Raw genomic sequence first — 21,839 nt, 5'->3', positions numbered from 1 at the left:
TTTATGAAAAACAAACTATTTTTCAATGTTGTTGTAACATTTGTCATTGTTAGAGATTTCAGTAATTAAAATGGGAAACAGAAGCTTAGGTTATTTTCCTTATCAAAACTATGTTCCTTGGAGCCACAATATTTTGATGGTTTTCGTGCTCTTGTACATTGGATGTCTTAAGCTGAGTGCAGTTTAGGGGATCCTTTCTAATTACAGGAAGGTACTTCTTTCCTTCAACACTGTGATCTGACCTGGGACAAATCCGTACTATACACTATATAAATGGCTAACAAGTCAATTGCAAACCAAGTGAAGGTACAAATCTTAGTGCTGGTGCTGAAATCTCTTCAGGAGAGTCATCATGATCTCAAAGTTTGTTTCAAAATTTGCAAGCGTCAAGTGTCAATCATAACTGAAGATGGAACAGTAAAGAATGTTGAATTCTCATGCTTTAGGTGTACTTCTTTATTAGAGTTTTTGGTTCTCTGCTACTTTTACCATACTGTTTCATTTAAATTTCCCACATGCTAACTTCATTTGTGCGATTGAAATAAAATTGCAGTATATGAAAAAATATAAAAAAATAAAATAAAAAATAAAAACATGAGAATTCTGGCTCTGTGCCTCATCATTTGGAGTGGATAATCTCTTTAAATTTTAGCCATTCATTTGGGAGTGTAGTAGAGTTACATTGTGTTACTAATTTCTGTATCTTTAATGATAAAAGATGCTAAACAGTTTTTCACATCTGTACTGGTCATATGTATATATTACTCTGTGATAGCATTTGCCCACTTTGTTTTGAGTTGATTTCTTATAATTAAATATTGTAAGAATTATTTTTATATTCTGAACATAAATTCTTGGAGATATAACATAATATGAATATTTCCATTATGAGCCTTGCTGTTTTGTTTACTTAACTGTATTTTTCGAAGAACAGACAATTATAATTATCATGAGTTAACATTATCAGTTTTTCTTTTATAATGTCATCCCTTTGCCTTGTCTATAACATGTTTGCCTACCCAGGACTGTGAATATTTTCTTCTAATAGCTTTGTATTTTTAGTTCGTAAGTTTAGGTTCAACCCTCATCTAGAATTGTTTGTGCCTGAGTGATGTAGGGATGGGAGTAGATTATTTTCCCATACAGGAAAATGACTGAATCACTTTGGAAAATTTGACAAAACTCAATTTACCATATACGCCTGTTACTATTTTTGGATACTCTTTCCTGTTCTATTGATTTCTTTGTCTACACTACTATATGTGTCTGTATGCCAATGGCACATTATCTTCATTACTGTAACTTTACAGAGAATTTTGAAATCAGGAAGCAAAAGGTTTACAACTATGATCATCATTTTCACAATGGATTTAGAATTCTGGATTTTTTTTGCATTTCCTTATAAGTTTTAGAAACAGTGTGCCAATTTCTACCAAAAAAAGAAAAAAAGCTGCTGAGATTTGGATTGGTATTGGATTAAAATTTATAAATCATTTGGGGAGAATTGACATTTTAATAGTGTCAAATCTTCTAATCCATGTATATGGTATATATCTCCATTAATTTAATTATTCCTTGATTTCTCCCAGCAATGTATTGTAGTTTTCATGTGGAAGTATTATGCATCTTTTGTAAAATTTGTCTCTGAGAATTTTGTGATTTTTTAGGCCATTTTACACATTTTTAAACAAATATTTATTAATTAAAGCTTTATTTCCATAATATTTAAATTTAAAAATCTAATATCATTATTCATAATACAATTAATATCTAAACTAAGTGATACTGTTTCTTGGCTCCAAATCAAAAATCTCAGAATATACCACTGTTTTGTTTAGAAGTCAGATTTATAAAGCAGTAATTTACATAGTAACATCACTTTTTTTTAAGTATAAATTTTGGTGAATTTTGCAGAGACATCTAGTCATATGAGTAATGCCACAAAAATGATATAGCATAATTCTATCACTTTCAGAAAGTTCTCTTTGAAATGATTTCCCTTCCCCTACTTCCAAATCTTAGAAACTAGTGATTGATTTCTGAGTCAATAGTTTTGCTTTTCCTAGATGTAATAAAAATGAAAGGTAAAACATATAGACTCTTTTGATTGGCTTTTTTTCATATAGCATATGCTTTTGATATCTGTCCATGACATTATCAATAGGTAATTACCAGTTATTCTCTTATATGAATGTATACCACACTGTTTATTTTTAAATTTGTTGATGGAAATATGACTTGTTTCCACCTTTTAGCTATTCTAAATAAAGCTTCTATCAATATTTACAATCAGATTTTCTGAGGACATATGTTTTAGTTTACCTTGGGTCAAGAGGTAGAGGTGGAATTTTTGGGCCAAATAGTATGTTTAAGTTATAAAAAATATGCCGAATTGTTTCCCAAAGTGGCTATTACCATTGCCACCAACAGTTACTCCTCAGCCTTGACATTGTCAGTGTATCCACCCCCCCATTCTAGTGTGTAGGGACATAACATTGTTATTTCAATTTGCATTTCACTACAGACTAGTGATGCTGAAAATATTTTTATGTGCTTACATCTATATATCTGCTGTGGTGAAATTGCTGTTAAAATTTGTGCACATTTTTATAAGGTTGTTTAGCTTTTTAGAATTTAGTTTTGAGATTTTAATATATTGTGGATATATGACTTTATCAGGTATCTGCTTTTCAAATATTTTTTCATATTCTGTGTCTTATCTTTTCATTTTCTTAATAAACATTACTTTACAGAGCTGTTCGAGGAAGGGTAAGTTTTTGGAAAAAGTATAATTGTGTATTGTTGGTTTATTTTATGATTCTTGACTTTTTTGGCATTATCTAAGAAATGTTTGCTAAAACATAAGGTAATAAAGCTTTTATCATATTAGTTACTATATATTTAAATATAAGGTTTTATGTTTTGGTCTATGATGTACTTTGAGCCATGTTTTATATATAATGAGAGGTAAGAATCAAGATTAATTTACTTTACACGTGAATTTACAACACACCCACAATTTGTTATAAATGCTAATATTTATCTACTTAATTATCATGACAACTTTGACCATAAACACTGGACTCTCTTCCATGCATACCAACAGTTTTATTTATATATATATATATATATATATAATATATATAATTTATAATATTATATAAATTATATAATAAATATATTATAAAACTTCAGGGAATTTCATTAAAAAATGTTGCTGTACTTAAATTATTTTGAATTTATCTTCATGTTTTCCTTCACCTGGATTAAATCAATTTTGGATTCTTCGACGAGGCAGTGCATGTGGTTTTTACAGGATTGATGACAGTAACCCCAAGCAGCCCATCCATTCTCAGAGATAAGACTTTATCTCTACATCCAGAGATCTGAGATTGGTGAATGATTATGTAGTCAAATATTGTAATACAAATATTTAAAATATATATGTATCTAATTTGTATTAATGAATTCTTGTTAGCTATTTTGTTATAATTAACAAAACCACTTTGAGGTGTTGGCTGTATATGATAAGAAAATTTTTATTATCCTTATATTGCTCACGAGAAAATGAAAAAGAATATAAAATGATTTATTTTATTAGTGAACTTTTAGGCAGCATAAAAATATGACTGCAAATATAAGCTCAAAGGACAGAACAATAGTTGATCACAAGCTGAATTTTGGGAACCCTAACAAAGATAAAAGCTATAATAGTTCATAGGCATTACAGAAGAATAGACCAAGATGGAAAATAAATGTTAAAACTGAATTATTACTTAAAACATAGAAAATAAACATTACATGTGTTAGATTCTTTAATATAATTGAATGGGCCAATTGTGACATTTTAATAGAGTTTTTTTAAAACATATTTTTAATTAATTTTATAATCAATAGCAAATACTTAGATTGCCCATCCCAATGTAATGATTTTCACATAGAGGTGAATTATTTTGACTACAGTTCTGATTTGTAGAACAAAGACAGTGTTCATTCTTGAAATCAAAGATATGACAAAGTTTTGAAGCCTCCAACTTATACTAATCTCAGGCAATAACACTAAAGACATATTAGAAGTGTTGGAGGATCTATGGGTAACTAGGAAAAAAATAATGTCCTTAAGGAAGCTGAGATTTATTTTAAGTAATTCACTTCAACCTGGGATCTTTATTGATGACCAGGGTGTTAATAAGATTTTATATTGTAAACTGACAAAAAATTAAATAAATGCATGGAATGAGTTTTGAGTGATGCATTTCTAATTGCCTTATAATTTTTGAAGGTGCTTCTAGGCAAGTATTAGTTTTCTTTAACTATTATGAAATAAGTAAGTGATCTAAAACATGTAGGGTTGCTTTAGTTTTCTACTGTATAATAATCACAGAATGCTTTATTTTAAACCATTTTGTTTGACTACAGGAAAGAGATGTTAGAGGATTAATCTACTAGATATCAGATATATATTCTTATCCATTATGACAAATTATTTTTATTACAATATTTGACTTCTCAATTAATATTTAAACAAGATATAAAGAAGGGAAAGAAGGAGAGAAAAAAGGGCATATTAGGGACACCAGGCACGTACCAGACATTGTGATAATTTTATCCATAAAGTAATTCTTACATATATTAAATACATATTAATGAGTTTCTATTACTTATTAACTATTTTATCTTATTTTTTGCCTATATATTAAATGACTTTCATATACAAGATTTTAAAAAGACAAGAAAAAATATCAAAACTACCTTTGTTTCCAAACATATATATCATGTGGAATATTTGAGGTTCACTTGAGCACTTAACTTGTTTGCAAAACTTATTTTTATATAAATTGTTTAAGGAAATGGTGGAAACATGTTTGTTCATAAATAAAATGTTAGCCAAGCATGTTAAAATGTTCTATCACCTGTGCATATTAACTTTTGAGAGTGCAGACTGTTTTGGTTTGTAGATATTTGCTTATAGTGAAATCTTTTCATAGAAATCAAAGAAGCAGACTACAAAAATAAAATTTATTAATGCATTGTTATAAGCGTGGACATTTATGAAATTTAGACAGCTATAAATGTAATCATTTAATTAAATTTGTAATCACTGCAGTTTAGTATTTTAGAAGTATATAAGGTTTTTCATTGTGAGTGAATTTTCATAAAGAAAAAGAATGAAACCACATTTTCAGAAAAATAATCTACATGATATAAACAAGAAAATTTAATATATTTATATATTTTCCAATTATTTAATGCTAACTTCAGGATATGAATAATTAGAAATCTACTGAATTCCCAGTAAACCTTGCTACATATACTAATGAATATGATTTAGGTTTTTAGGAGGGCATATTTAAGTAATAATGGCTTTGCAGTAAACATATGTTACATACATAAGTCACAATTTCAAAGAAGACAAATTGAAAAAATACTAATATTGAATCTGTTTTCTCCAATCCATATTGATAATGGGAAATCTAGAGGGGGGCATATTTCACCGTTTCTGTGTTCTCTAGAGCCCAACATAGTAGCAAGTTCATATCAGATTTTCAAAGTAACTCACTAGATAAAATCGATTATTCTTCAAGTTATTGTGAATCCTCTACATATCTTTTTTATTTATTTTTATTTTTTAACATCTTTATTGGAGTATAATTGCTTTACAATGGTGTGTTAGTTTCTGCTTTATAACAAAGTGAATCAGTTATACATATACATATGTCCCCATATCTCTTCCCTCTTGTGTCTCCCTCCCTCCCACCCTCCCTATCCTACCCCTCTAGGTGGTCACAAAGCACCAAGGTGACTTCCCTGTGCTATGCAGCTGCTTCCCACTAACTATCTATTTTACGTTTGGTAGTGTGTATATGTCCATGCCACTCTCTCACTTTGTCCCAGCTTACCCTTACCCCTCCCCGTATCCTCAAGTCCATTCTCTAGTAGGTCTGTGTCTTTATTCCCCTCTACATATCTTAACATGCCATTTGCATTTGCACTGGGATACAACCTTCACTGCATCCTTATCTCCATAGGGGGCGCTCTGCTGATGTGAGCTCCTGTTCCACCTGTACTGCATAAAACCTGGATGATTTGTACATAGTACAGGATAGTTTGTACCGAAACGCACATGTATAGGATTGTCAGTGTGCCATCTGTTTTGTTCTTGATTCTGTTTTGTCCTTCATTTTCAGAAAGGATTAAAATTGGTATTCTGCTCTCTCCCAGTCTCAGTGTTTTAAAGTTTACATAGCTTCCTTAATTGTTTCTCAAAAACACAGTTTGGCACATTACATGATTCTTATTCCTGTTTACAGATTAAATAATTAAGGTATAGAAATAACAAATAACTTTCCAAAGTTCATGTTCCTTAAGAATTCTGGAAAGGGCCTCCTACTGACGTTTGTCTGAATATGGTGTATTTTATTTACTCTGCCATCAAAAGGACTGAAAACTGATTTTTAGAAATGAAGCATGGACCTAAAAATAATAGTAACAGTAATAGAAATGTTGCATTAAGAACTCCAGGGACATTATCCAATTTTTGCCTTAGCAAAGTGCTTCTCACATACATGAATATGCTCACATTTATAGGTAAAGTGATTGGCATCCAAAGGGTAGAATACTAACCCTAGGACTGTGGGAAATGAGAAATAAAAACCCAAAGGAACTTGCCAATTTACTAATATAGATTTAGCTAATTTCATTATTGAGCAGAAAATACTAGAATGAGTGTAGGTACGCCACAAGTGGTTACAAAACTGTAGTGGGGTTTCAGCTCTAATTATCTGGAATTTAAAGCTACAGGTTTTATACACCATCCTACTTTTAGGAAATAGACAGCAATTATTCAATTTGCATCAGTAATGACGTTAAGCTTACTCTGACATTCTGTTTTCATAACTCTTTATCCGTATCTCCTGAGGCTCCCTTGAGAGTGCATGTCCTACAGATCATTAGTTGCATCTACAGTAAGGTTAGATTCAGTTTAACTTCCCCGCAGAACACAGAATGGTAGTAAGCCTACCATTAGATTGTTAGATTTATTTCAAGGATCCTTATAGCTTTGTTTATTAACTCTTGTTAGTTTTTGACCATTAAGAATAGTGTTTGTTGTACTTTTTGTTGTTGTTTGTTGAACGTATCCTTAATCAGCTTGAGAGGATACATTCTGTTCCTAGTTTGCTAAGAGTTTTTTTATTTTGCTTTGTTTTGTTTAGAATGTATGGATATTAAATTTTATTTTTTGTTTTTTTCTATGTGTATTAAGATAAGCATCTATGTGTTTTTTTGTCCCTCCTTTAATTCATTAACTTTTTGGATAATGTTTATGCTTTTTAAAATTCCCTTCTTCATTTCTTCTCTCCCTCCCGCCTGCCTTCCTTCCTTCCTTCCTTCCTCCCTCCCTCCCTCCCTCCCTTCTTTCTTTCCTTGGTTTAATGCCAAACTATGCAAGCATTCCTAGAACTAAACTGATGACAGGCTTTCATTTCCATTCCAGTAGAGTGGGTTTGGTATTATTTTGTTTAGTCCAATGACAGCTAATATCTCTCATGAGTGGGAGCATATGGTATTGATGTGAAAGTTTTACTGGCCACAAAAAACAAATTGTAGAGTATTTCCTCCTTACTCTGTCTTCTGGGGAAAAGATGTATAAGACTGAAGTTACCTGTATCTTTAACTTTAGCTAAAATTATCTAGGCCTGATTTTTTACCTAAAAATTGAGTTTCTTTAGTTATTGTAGTACTACTCTGATTTTCTACTTCTTTTAAAAGTACCTATGGCATGTCTAATCCATCCATTTTCTTAATGGATAATTTAAAAATCCATTATCTTTAATATCTTCTGTGTATGTATATATATTCCCTTTTTCCTAATGTGTTTAGTTTTTGCCTTCTCATTAATTTTTCCATTATGAATTCTTCAGTTTTTAGCTTTGATGCATAAAATAAACCAAACATTTATCTTTTCTTATATCTCAGAACTAATAAACTTACTGAAATATGAGAAGACTGCACTCAAGAAGTATTTTAAAATATTAACTGTAATATTTTGATGTTTACCAGAGTTATATATGAATACCATGCTAAGTTCTAATTTAAATTATTCTTTATTTTTCCGCAAGTATGACTTGACACCACAAACTGCATATATTCTCCTGTAAGAAAAATTTTACCCTGGTGTAAAGAACTTTACTTTCTATTTTCTCCAAGTTGATTTAGACTTGAAACCTTGAATGTTTTAAAGATCATGTGATTTTTTTCCCCAACTACTCTGTTTTTCTTAGATTAATGATGAAACCAGTTGTTCATCCCTTAGACTCTGACAGCATACAATGAATTCTGACAACTATTCTCCCATTTCAGTTCCTGAATAACATGTAATTTCCTTGATATGACAAAATATCATTTTAGCATTCATGTCATGCCTTGGTGTTCATTTTTCATTTTTCTGTAAGTTAATGAGTTCTAACAAAGAGTGCCATCATAAAGATGTCTTTTGCCAAAAGTCCTGCTGCAGCATATGGGGCTAGTGACAAGCTACAGTATTAAGGAGATTGGTTTTAAACCAAGCCTGTAAAGTATGCATGGAAAGACTAAATGCATCCCTATGTGTTTTGCAGACAATCCGAGTTTGCTGAGCCATGTCACAGTGGTTATTAGAGTTCTGGATGTCAATGACAATCCGCCCGAACTTGCCAGGGAATATGATATTGTTGTCTGTGAAAATTCTAAGCCTGGCCAGGTAAGTTAATTTTTTCCTTCCTAGCATTTGAATGGAAGAAAAATAAGCAGTTCTATTTCTATTATTCTTAGGTATAATCCTCAAAGATCCCCCAGTGTTATTTTTGTGCTTAGTAAAAAATAATTTTATAAAGCTTTATTTTAAGTACCAAATAGATTTTTTGAGACTCATAGAAAATACATTTTCTCCAGACCCCAAATGTAATTCAACAAATGAACTCATTCATGTATGCATTTATTATACGAATAAAATGATATTGAATGATTTGGGTACAGCCCTGTATTAAATGAGGAGGAAACAGTGAACTTTTCCTGTCCTAATGAAGCTTAGAGACTAGAGTGGGGAGGAGAGACTGGCCTGGTCTACGTATTTTGGAGGGAATGAGGGAGTCACATACAGTGGCCATTGAGTGGTATTGATACTAGAAGATGATTAGGTTTTAACATGAAGAGTGTGAATGATTGGTGGAGGTGGGGATAGTGAAGGATGGAGAGAAGAGCTTGAACATAAGACATGAATCTGGATGTAACACGGCAGCCAGTTAAAGGAGCATGACAATTCTGAAGGGAAGCCAGTGTTTTGACGCCCATAAAGCAAGTGGGACATGGGAAGGGAATGTGCATCTGTCTTCTCTGCTGTGTAACAAATTACACAAACTTAGCATCTTAAAACAACACATATTTATCATCTCATAGTTTCTGCAGATCAGAATTCTGCTCATGGCTTAGCTAGGTCTTTGGAGGAGTCTCATAAGATGTAATCAAGCTGAGTTCTTACCTGAGGCTTGGGGATCTCTTCCGAGCTCACGTGGTTGTTGGTAGCATTCAGTTACTTTCAGCTGCAGACCTGAGAGCTTCAGGATGTTCCTTGGCTCTTCAGTGTTCCCCAGAGTTCTGAGATGCCACCCAGAGTTTGTGTGTGTGTGTGTGTGTGTGTGTGTGTGTGTGTGTGTGTGTGTGTGTGTGTCATATGGGCTTCCCCAACATGGCCACTTACTTCATCAAACAAGTAAAGAGAGTCTCTCTGGTGAGTCTGACAGTCTCATATAATGTAATGTAATCAGTGTGATATATCAACACTTTTGCCACATTCTATTGGTCAGAAGCGGGACGCAAATCACAATGACTTTAGGGGAAGGGATTACAAAGAGCCATGCATTCCATGATGGACACCTTGAAGTCTGTTGGCCACAGATGAACTGAGAAAAGTCAAAAGGGTCTAGGTCCAGCTGAGTCAGATAGCCCCTTTTACTATCTTTGGCAAACCAGAATAAATATATCATCGAAAATTATTTTAAATCATTTTGAAGCTTGTGACAAAATTATAGTCCTGAGAAACATTGCCTTGTGTATTTGTATATGAGGGACAATCAATTATGGCTTGCTAAAGTTATCATTGATTATATGTTTTTAATATTTCCAGGGGAGGTATTTACATATATATAAATGGAGGGCACTTTATGTAAAAACATGAAATTTTCTCATGGTCATTTCTCACAAGAAAATTAGAAAATATGAATGAGGACAAAATGACTGAAAATTATATTTGAAAGTATTTACAGGTTATCTGGTTTACTCTTAGCAATGTATTAAGATTATCACTTCCAGTGCTTAAATATTTTTCCATATCACCATTTCAAAAGCAGTAAAGAATTTTACATACATAATGATTTACTTACCAAATCATACTTCAATTGTGTTAGAAATGGATGCACACATCCTGGAATTATTTTCTTAACATATATTATACAAGTACAATTGAGAAAAATGTTAAACATGCAAATAGAAAATTTAGATTTTAAAAAATTCAGCCACTTAATATAGGATTTCAATTTTGTTAATAACAGATTAGACATAGCTGAAGAGAAAATAGTGAACGGGAAAGTAGGTTAGATTAAATATTCATGTTAAAGCGTGGAAAGACAAGAAGATAGAAAACATTAATAAGAATATGAAGGATATGGAGCATGCAGGCTTAATACACAAGTTATACAATTCTCAGAGGGATATTAAAAAAGAGAATTGGGCAGAAGTAATATTTGTGGAGATCATGACTGAAAATCTTTCCATACTGTTGGCAAGCAACAAGTCAAAAATTCAAGAAGCATAGAGAAAAACAAAAACAAAAATCTAAGCAACTGTTTACAAAAATAACTATACCTAGATGAATTGAAATAAAATTTCAGAAATAAAATTAAGTTTAAAATTTAAAACATCTAGAGAAAAAAGACATAATACTGTTAGGGGTAAAAAACGGATGTAGTGCCAGGCAAAGAGTTCTTAGATGACAACAAAAGCATAATCCATAAAAGAAAAAAATTGATAAGTTGGACTTGATCAAAACTAAATATTTTTGCTTTCTGAAAGATCCTGTTAAGAGGATAAGAAGAAAAACCACATAGTGGGAAAAGATACTTGCAAACCGTTTATCCAATGAAGGATTAGTATGTAGAATATAAAAATAATACTCAAAACCTTTAAAAGAACAATTTCAAAAGCTGATTATTTAATCAGGAAGAATGAAAGATTAAAAAAAAAAAAAAGATAAGATAAATCCAAAGAGCCAGAGATACTATCTGACAACCATGAATTCTTTTGTGTACCAAAAATCGTCCTTAAAAATAAAGACAAGGGTCTGGGGCACGCGGCGGCGGGTGCGGCGGCTCCGGGGAGGCGCGGTCTGGGAAGCCAGCGGCCCGGGAAGGGGCTTAAAAAAATAAATAAATAAAATAAATAAATAAATAAATAAATAAAGACAAGAAAAACTCGTATTTAGGCAAAAAAAAAAGTGAAAATTCCTTGCCAATGCACACATTAAAGCTTTTTTTGGAAAAAGAAAAAAGAAAATAATCAAATTGGTATCTTGGAGTGGCAAGAATCCTTAAAGACCAAAGCAATCAGTAAATATATTGTTGACAATAAATTATTAATGAGTGAATAGAAAACAAAGGAATATTTTCTGGGGTTTAAAATATACATAGTATACATGGGAACAAGGTATCAGAAGGAAGGAGACAAAGTTAAAATATTCTAAACTCCTTAAATTTGGGGTAATTGATAAGCTATTAATTTATAATAGATTTTATGTGTCAAGAATGAATACAGTAATTTTTAGTTTAAGTAATAAAATAGTAAAAGACTATGTAACTAACAAGATAATAGAAATTGGAATTTAAAATACTCCTAAATAAAGTGATGTTGACAGTTTTATTTCTTGGCCTTTATTATGTTTATTAAAATGTTCATTCAATTAAATAATTCACACATTTACAAAATTGTTGCATGTGATTTTATCTTGCTTTTTTATATTTTATGATACAAAGATAAAGGGAAAAAATCGTTTTATATAGGACCTATTTTCAAGGATTCTAGAAGGGCATATTTCAAAACTAAAATGTAAAGAATAAAATATGAAGTTTATAACCAATTTAATATTTCCAAAGTAACCCTGTGAATTTCTGTGACGTTTTTAAAATTCAAAGTTAGAATGACAAATTTTCATATTTGCTGTTGAGATATAGTTTTGTTTTATAACACAAGATAAGCAAAATAAAAGAGAAAGTCTTAGTACACAAATTTATAATAGCTAGGTAGAAGTCATGGTAATTTTTTTAAAAACCAAAAAATAAGATAATAAATATGGAACAAGTAGAAAAATAAAAAGCAAACAAATATAATGTAAACTTAAAGAAGTATGTATCAATATGTTAAAATAAAATCACCAAAATATTTAAGAAATGTCTACAGTGAAGATTATTGTGCTGAGAGTTTTAGTATGCTTCTGCCAGAAACTGATAGAATAATCACATAAAATTTTATTAAGGAAACTAAAAATTGAATACCACAATTAACAAACTTTACTGTTTAACAAATATAGAACATTGCATTGAACAACTTTAGATTATGCATTCTTTCAAAATTTACACAAAACATTGACCAAAATTTACCATATTCAGGACCACAAGGCAAGTATTAATAATTTTCAAAGAATTAGCCTCATTTTTATTACAATAAAATAATGCAAGATACTAATTCAAAAATATTGCTAGAAAAACTCCATCAGAAATGAAGAAAGACACTTTTAAATAAGCCATGAGCCAATAAAGTAATAAAAATTGAAAATATTCAAATGGAATGATAATCAAAATATACTGTATCAAAAAGGAAAAAAGGGCAATCAGTTTTTTACTCATTTTATGCTGACAACAAACTTTGAAATCAAAACCTGAGAAGGATATAATTTGAATTATAGATATTCTCTTTCATGAACATAGAAATACCATAAATAAAATATTGTCAAAGCAAATCCAGAAAAAATAATTACTTTAAAATGAAAAGGAGAAAAATTAAAATTCATTTTGATGGGTGAAGCCAAAGGTTTTGATAAAATTAAACATTCATTAATAATAACAATACTACTAATAATAGTGGTAATACTACTATACAGTAGTTGAATTTGTGAATAAAATTGATACTTGTGCTAAATATAAGGTCAATATAAATGTATTACTTCTTTTTCTTTATATTAGAAACAATTAGAAAATAAAACTTAAAACACTATACCATTTAATATCACTTTAAGAAAATAAAATATCTAGAAATAAATATTGCTTTTCTTAGGTATCAATTACCTAATCTATAAATAACAACTTTTAGTAAACTTAGGACCTTTCCCTCACTGAATCTTTGTTTCTTTGGTTCCTAGGTTATTCAGAGAATTTAAACTTAGATCATTTGAAATGTGACATAAAGAGTCAAAAATCATCAGCTTTTTTTAGATGTTTTCTTTTTAGACTATTTCTTTTAAAAATTTTGTTTTAATTAACTAATTAATTAATTAATAATTTTTACTTCAAAGATAAAGTGTGATCTTGTATTAGGAGCAACTCACATGTACCAGTTTTGTAGGTGTAGGTGAAACTGCTGGATTTCTGAGCCGATGATACTCAGCCCTTGCTCTTGGATCAGCTGATCCTTCCCCTGTGGATGTAAACATCTTCTCTGTAATCGAAAATGCTAGTCTCAGTTTTCTGGCTTGCACTCTCTTCATATTGGCATGTGACCTTGACTTTTTCCATTGACCTCGCATGTTGTCCACTTTTTGCTCATGAGGAAGTCCCTTCAGGCATTCTCACTGGCCATGCTTTCCTCTTAATGTCACATTGTTAGCCTGGGTCCTTCTGTTTTACCCTCTACACTGACCACCTAAACTCTGTAGCCTTCCTAAGAAGTAATTTAATGTGATGTTGACAAGTGCTTTCTTCATCTCTAAAATGAAGAAAATTGTCAGAATTTCAGGGCCCTTCCAAGCCTGAGATTCTATGAGTATATGACTAGATATGTCTTAAATTCCTTTAAGTGTGGGTTGTCCTGTTCTCCTCAGGTGAAAAGTTATCCCATTTTTTAGAGAGGGCTAAATCCGTGACAAACCATTTCTTTTGTGAGCCCCATTAACCATTTATATAGTATTTATCTTTTTTTCATATAACTGTTACTATTTTCAAGAAGTAATTGCTAGACCTAGCCCCCCAAAGTTCTAATATATTTTAAGTTATGTGATTACTGCTTATTCTTTGTAAACTATATTCACATTTGAGCATCATTGCTGTCTTTAGTATTGCATGATTTTCGATGTCACTGTAAGAAAACTGGATTCTTTATGTTATCTGAGCTTTTGTTTCCAACTCTTTCACCAAAATGAATTTAGACTTTTCATTGAGGGAATAAAAACATCATTTTAAAAGTATTGCTTATTACACCTGCGTTTAAAGAAATCATTACCCATTCATGTAGTCAATTGTATGATTAACCCATTACAGTGGAAAGTTGTCTGAATCTTTCTATTATTTAATTTTGAGGTCTTTGGTTCATTTACTCTTATGGTTGTAGCATTTCTGGAGAAACTGTATATTTTGATGCAGGGATGGAATAGGAAACTATTTAAATAATGATCTGTGAAATAGCTTTTCTGAAGCGTATTTGTATTGCGACAGTTCCTCTTTCTATGACAATAGCTTTTAGAATTACAGACACTTCTGTTATGGATGTTGTGCATTTAAATGTAACAGCATGTGGCTACAGCAAAGAGACTGGTTTTTTCTGAAAGCAGAGGTTCAAACCACATGTAAGAGCAGAGTTCAGGTCGATTCAGGTATCAATATAAACTTCAACAATATATTTCTCTGAGTTAATATATTTTCCTGTTCTGAAAAAAATCTTTTAAGTAACTTGCATAAAAAATACTAAAAAGAAAATCATGCATGCATGAAATTTGAAATCAGTTCCCAAAGAAGAGTGAATTCAAAATAGTTGAGATGTGCCTACACCTAGAAACTTTGAGAAATAACAATGGGAATGCTTTCTGTCTTATTCATATTGACTTTTCCCTCTGTATTTTTTCTTTTTAGAAGTAAACTTAGAAAACATAACATATAAAAGAAAACATTTTATTACATAACACCAGCCTCTGCCCCCATGATATCCATGGTATTACTGATATTATTAACAGTACAACTTTGTATGGAAAAAGTTAACTAGATCAGTAGAGATTTTACATTTTATCAAAGATAAACCTCAGCTAACTAACAAAAGTTGGTATTATTCTCAAATGAAATGATCATTTGAGATCATATTATAAGGCAAACTCTATTAATTAAAAGAAGATGCAATGCATTCCATAGAATTTCCTTTTTAATTTGTTTTAGTTAGGGTTAGCTCATTTACCAAATAGAAGACTATGTTATTTGTATAAATTTCTGACACTATTTTTCCTAATTAAAGCACTCTAGAAGTGATAGATTTTAAATATGTTTTAAACACATTTAAACAAGGGGATACATTTATTTAAGAAAAGGAATATAAAATTGGTTTTAATTATTTTCTACCAAAAGTGAATCCTTATTCATGGGCATTATCAAAAAATTCTGCTAGTAATTATTTGTAAATACCATCCATCAATTTGAGTTTTCTCTCCCTTTGTTAGAGTAAATCTCAGATCTTTCAAAATAATCAAATACTTTGTGTACTTATTGCATAATGTGCAAGTGATAGAAAACATTGGAGTCCAGTTAGAAGGAAAGAGAGTCAGAAAATAAATTTTTTATGGATCATACATAACCAACTAGCTGCACAGAGAGCACAGGTAGCACAGTGTAGATAAATCAATAAGTCTGAAAGAATGGTAGAAAATATTGATGAATGGAAACATGGCAATTATCTGATATCTGCCAGAAGTTTAAATCTTCTAAAAGTCATAAACATGTTAACTTCTTAGGTATGTTTTCTATTAAAAGTCTGAGGAAACAAATGGAAAACCCATTTCCTAATGAAAGAGAAAAGGTCATCATTAGTAAAACAACCAAAAAAGAAATTGAATATACCTTCTCTCATCAAGAGAATATCTAGGAGTTCTAGATTAAAAAAAAGAAGACCAACATACTAGGTTTTTAGAAGCATCTCTCAGAAATATTATGGAAAAATATTTAGGTACAGATGCATGTCCAACAGTTCTACAAAAGTTCAAGATGAATCGTTCACTCTTAAACAAAATGTGGTAACCAACTTATCATTTACTATGTAGATGAGACTGAGAACCCTTTCTGAGGAAGAAAAATTTGCCATAAGTGAGCTTCCTGGTAAATTGAGATTTGAAATTACCGGTATAAAAATGGAAGGGATATTTATATTTTAGAGATAACAAAAAAATAGTAAACATAATATAATATGAATTATATCAGTGTTTAACAAATTGAATAAGCTCATGTTTGTAAAAATTTAAGAAAATTTAAAATAAGTGATAAATTAACTTTGAAATGAGAAGAAAAGAAAATTGTTCCAAAGCACTGATAACAGAAAACATAAATAGCTCAGTTTATTTAAATTAATTGTTCTTTACCAATCCCCTCCAGAGTTACATTCTAGGATAAGAAGTGAACTTGCAAATGTGTCAGTATGTTATGAGGTATCATTGAGGAAATAGGATTGTAAATTGGAGAATCACAATGAATGAAGAATAAGAGTGAGAAGACATTTATTTTCCCAAAGAAAAATTTATACCGCCGTCCCTTAGAATCTGTGGGGAATTGGTTCCAGGACCCCGCCCCCCTCAAGATAACAGAATCCACAAGTGCTCAAATCCCTTATACCAAATGGTGTAGTGTTTGCATATAACCTACACACATCCTCCCATATACTTTAAATCATCTCTTATAATATCTTATAATACCTAATACAATGTGAATACTATGTAAATTGTTGTAAATACAATGTAAATGCCATCTAAATAGTTGCCACTGCATGGCATCAAATTTTACTTTTTGGAACTTTCTGGAATTTTTAAAAATATTTTTGGCCCGTGGTGGTTGAAACCACAGATTTAGAACCACAGACATGGAGGGCTGACAGTATTTCTTTTATCTAACCCTGAAAACAACCTTGAAAATTTGGTATTTTATTTCAATTTGATACTAAGTAACTAACGTGTAGAAAATGTAGTTGTGCTCTTCAGATTTTGCACACTCTAAACGCTATGGAGCTTTTCCTGCGCTTGAGAAAAATCATAAAGATTGCTTCTGATTATCCATCAGTTTATTCTATTTATAGTCAAAAGGCGATAGCAAGAAAAAATATATGTATCTGTCCAGATACTAGTTGTGCTTTCAATGAAAAAAAAAAAAAGCAACTTGTAAATTTTCAGTTCATAGATAAATAATGTGGAGGGAAATAATGAAGAGAAGAATGATAGAAACTTCTTGGAATATGTAGGGGGAGGGGCCTTCACCCAGGATCTCCTGCTGAGAAAGTAAATTCTGAATGGTGATGGGAAAGGGTATAAGGAATAAGCCACTGGAATATATGGAGGAAATTGATCACATCTATACCCTGAAGCTCTTTCTTCACTTTCACTTCATGAAAACGCATGCTCTTCTGCTCCTACTCTCCCTGACCGCTCATTCTCAGTGCCTTTATATTCCTCCTCATCTCCCTCACAAGCTAACAAACAGTCTCAGTACCTGGAGAGGAATTTAGGTTTTAACTATGATGCATTTTGGTGGATTATCTCACCTGTAAAATATTGAAATACGGTGAAACTGAGTAAAATGTTCTTAGAAATCGTATCAATTTTTGAAATGCACGTACTATATTTCATATGCAGGATATACTATTTTTCTGGCTCTACTTTCCCTCTGTTTTCAATTTCTCTAAGGAAAAGCTGGAAAGAGGACACTTGAGCATTAGGATACTAATTTTGTTTCAAAAGGAAAACATCATCTTGCTTGTTTGTTTCAATATTACTTTTAAAGATTGTAATGACTGTAACGATTGGAATGTGTATGCTGCTCTTAGGCTACCTGGGATTATTTTTTTTCTATTCTATATTCTAACTTTCTCTGTTCCTTAATGTGTGTCCAAATTTGGGTATTACTTTCTCTCAACCACTAGGGATGAAAAAAATTTCATAAAGCTCTGGGCGGTCTAGTTTTACCTCTGCCACATTTTTACAGATTTGAGGCACATCACACTCCTTTTGGGACTCAGAGTCCTCGTCCCTAAAACGCAGGGGCTGGATCACGATCTCAGAGGTCTCCTAAAACAAAAATTATGACTCTAGTGCTTTTGCATTTGCTGACTGAGACCAGCATGTACAGAAAGGCTGTCCTACATCAACACTGGGATATTGGTATTTGTACAAACCATATTTCACATCTCCCCAAACAGGCGTTCACACAAAACCTTACAACTAATTGGCCCCAAGGTACTGTGGGTAATAAAGGAAAAAAAAATTAAATGTTTGTGCCATGCTAGAAAATAAAGTGTGAATGATTATATGGTGTGCCATAATACATTTCTTAAAGTCTAATGCAACGGAGAGCAAATTAGCTGATACTTTTACTAGAATAAGAATTTGAAAGCACTCAAGTTGGATACTGAAAATGTTAAAATATAATTAAAATCAAGGGAAGAAGCCAAATTAAATTTAGTATTTAATTTTGTCTTTTCTTTAGGTTATTCATACCATCAGTGCCACTGATAAGGATGATTTTGCCAATGGACAAAAGTTTAACTTCTTTCTTGATGAACATCTGTCTATAAACCCAAACTTCACTCTGAAGGACAATGAAGGTGAACATGAGTACATATATTTTTTGATCTATGTGGTATCTGCTTTGACTTGTATGGAGTAGGCCTGAACAGCTTTGCTTTATTCTTATATACTCATGAACAGCTTGCAAATCAACATTCAAAGTCAGTTTGATGTTAATGTGTTATGATCCGTGAATAGCTTGTGTTTAAAATTGAGCCATATGTACAAATAACTTTCAATGAGTTTATTCAGAAGCATCCCTTTAAACAAGAAATGTACGTGTAATATGCTCTTGGGCAAATTTTAAGAGAAATCTTAGCTGACAAACATGTTTATGAGAGCTGCTGCAACTGCTAGGAGGTGGAAAAAATTTAAATTAGGAAAAATGAAAAATATGTCCTAGGGACCATTAGAAAAGGAACTGCAATGTTTGAAATCATCTTGCTTTAGCAAGGCTATCAAGATGTGCTGTACAAATTATATTTCCCCTTGTTATTATGAATATTCTTCCAAAATATGGGTAGATACATATGCATAATTACAGAGCATTGTGGAAATTTTTGAATTATTTTTGTTTAACCTTCTTATTGCGTAGGGAAAAAAGAACATAATAACTAGAGAAGATTCACCATGATTTAGATTCCTTATTTGGTAGATTCCTCAAAGTTGTGTAAAAGTCATTCTTCCATATGGAAGGGAAACAGCAAGCCACTCAATATGTACAGTGTTCTGACTGGCATCAACTTTCTTCTTCTCAAAACTAGTTTTTGATCACATGTATCTGAATATACTGTTATTTAGGATTTAAGATGTGCCTCAGAATCACATGAAAGAAACAATAGCACATACATTTTGAAGTAAATAGTTACTTCCTTCTCTGTACCCTTCATGGAGAAGCATTTTCAAATTCAAGCAAAAATAAAATCACTACATGACAACCCGCTAAACATTTTTTCCATTATCCCTAAGCCTCCTTAAATAATCATAACAAGGATACTAAATTGTGCATGTGGCCATAACAAAATTCATATAAAAATACCAAGCTTGTTTGTCTCTCTCATTTTAACTATCCCTGTGGTCAGCTGTACTTATGGCAATATATATTTATCCATGTTTATGTATGACAAATTGTATGTAATTGACTGTTGAACATTTATTTACATCTGAACATCCCAACCTACAATCCCAAATGTATTTAAATATTATAATTAACTATGCTAAATATCTGAAAATAAATTCATGTTTTCCCATATTCAAATAATTGCATAATTTGGAGAGCATTCAACTTTCTGCTTTAGTAGACTGAAATTTACTATATTTAGAAACACATATTTAGAAATAATACTTATATTTCAGTTGAATTTTTTCCATTCCAATAAAAATTTTATTTACATTTTAAAAGTAATTTTAATTTGATGATATTATAAAAATTGACTTAGATTTGAAGATGTGCTGTAATCTAGCTATTTAATGTAAATAACTCCCGAAGTATTTTAGAAAAACAAGAGAATTTTACTGTTGTTGAAACCCACATTAGTGACTAAAAGTCCTTCATTCAAGATGATTATGCCTGGAATTTCTCAATTTAACTAATGAATATATTCAAAAGGTCTCATTTTAGTTGTATGACAATATTACCAGTGCTGGGAACTCACATTCAAAAAATTCCCCTCAAATATGTACACACTTTTGAAAGTGTTTATAATGCTGATGTAAATTTTTTAACATTTATTTTAACCATATATATGAATGCTTTAAATCAGCTATGCCATCTCAAGTATGTGATGCCTGTGGGCAGTTGTATGGGAGTAAAGATGTTTTAATTTATTTTTAAATTTATTTAATTTATTTTAAACATTTTTGGGAATTGATGAAATTATACATAACGCAAATAATTTCTTTCGGATAGAAAAAGCAGCAATTTTCTGAAAAAAAGATACTAGCACACAGGTGAAAACACATGCTTGAGCAAACAGCCTTGTTTATGCTAGATAAGACAAGCCACCAAACTTCTCTCAACCTCAGTTTTTACATCCATTAAGTTTTGGTTTGAAATATCTACTTTGTAGCATTGGGGGAATTAATGACGCTGTATAAAGATATTAGAGTCAAGATGGACTTTTCTCTAAACAGAAGGCAGTTATGGATAATAAGTTACAAAGATGAAATTTAAAATGGAATAGTCATACCAAAATGAATATATACATATATTCATGGGTACATAAACACCTCTCTGACCAACAACCAGAACAAACTACAAAGAGTAAGAGTCGGCACGTCCAGGCCTGCTGGATCCTGCAGCTTGGTCATTGCATCCTGTGAGTTAGGAAACATTTACATGCCCCCAGAACATAAAGAAATCTAGAAGACAAAATTAAAACCATTGTTCTTCTGTGCCCCCTGCTTACATGAACATGAATATTCAGGGAACAATAGAAACCAGACAGAGACTCCAAGCCAGGATGAGTGATCAGGAAGCCATGGGTTTAGTGGCATCTCCAAAACTGCTTTATGGCAAAGAATGAGTAGAGACAAAAAGCTGTTTCCAAAATTAGACAGAGAGAAATGCTTATTGTTGTGTATGATAAATCTGAAAGTCAAAGAATTAAAAGATAGTCAGTAAATAATAAGAAATAAATCAGAAAATGAATTCACTCTGAATCATGCAAAATATATAAATGAACAGAAAAATCCTTGAATATTAGCATGTTTAGCATTTTCAAAATTAAAAAAAAGAACATTTTTTTAAAAAAGACCTAGAAGTGATTACATGAAATGAGACAACAATGAAAGAAAATATTTATATAAAAATAATTTAAAAATCCTTATTAAAATAAAACTACAGTTTTTGCATAGATAGAAAAGTATATAAAGTGACATGAAAATATATAGCTGTTTAGTGTTATATACATAATTATATATAAACATATACAGAAATTAAAATTTGAAATTTTGTTTATATACATGTATGTATATATGTCATGTATACATAAGATAAATATTAAAATATAGGTAT

At 31.2% G+C, this 21,839-nt stretch overlaps 1 protein-coding gene across 1 annotated transcript in view; it reads left to right on the top strand.

Moving 5' to 3' along the window:
- The window catches only part of CDH18 (cadherin 18), a 318,315-nt gene that overhangs the window by 272,594 nt on the left and 23,882 nt on the right, over positions 1-21,839 (top strand). The window contains exons 8-9 of the mRNA XM_068532070.1: positions 8,619-8,740; positions 18,744-18,861. Coding sequence (XP_068388171.1) covers positions 8,619-8,740; positions 18,744-18,861 — 240 coding nt within the window. The remainder of the gene's footprint in view (positions 1-8,618; positions 8,741-18,743; positions 18,862-21,839) is intronic.

The sequence above is a fragment of the Eschrichtius robustus genome, chromosome 2 (genome assembly GCF_028021215.1).
Source record: "Eschrichtius robustus isolate mEscRob2 chromosome 2, mEscRob2.pri, whole genome shotgun sequence".
Classification (NCBI taxonomy): Eukaryota; Metazoa; Chordata; class Mammalia; order Artiodactyla; family Eschrichtiidae; genus Eschrichtius; species Eschrichtius robustus.
This window is presented reverse-complemented; position numbering and strand designations above follow the sequence as displayed.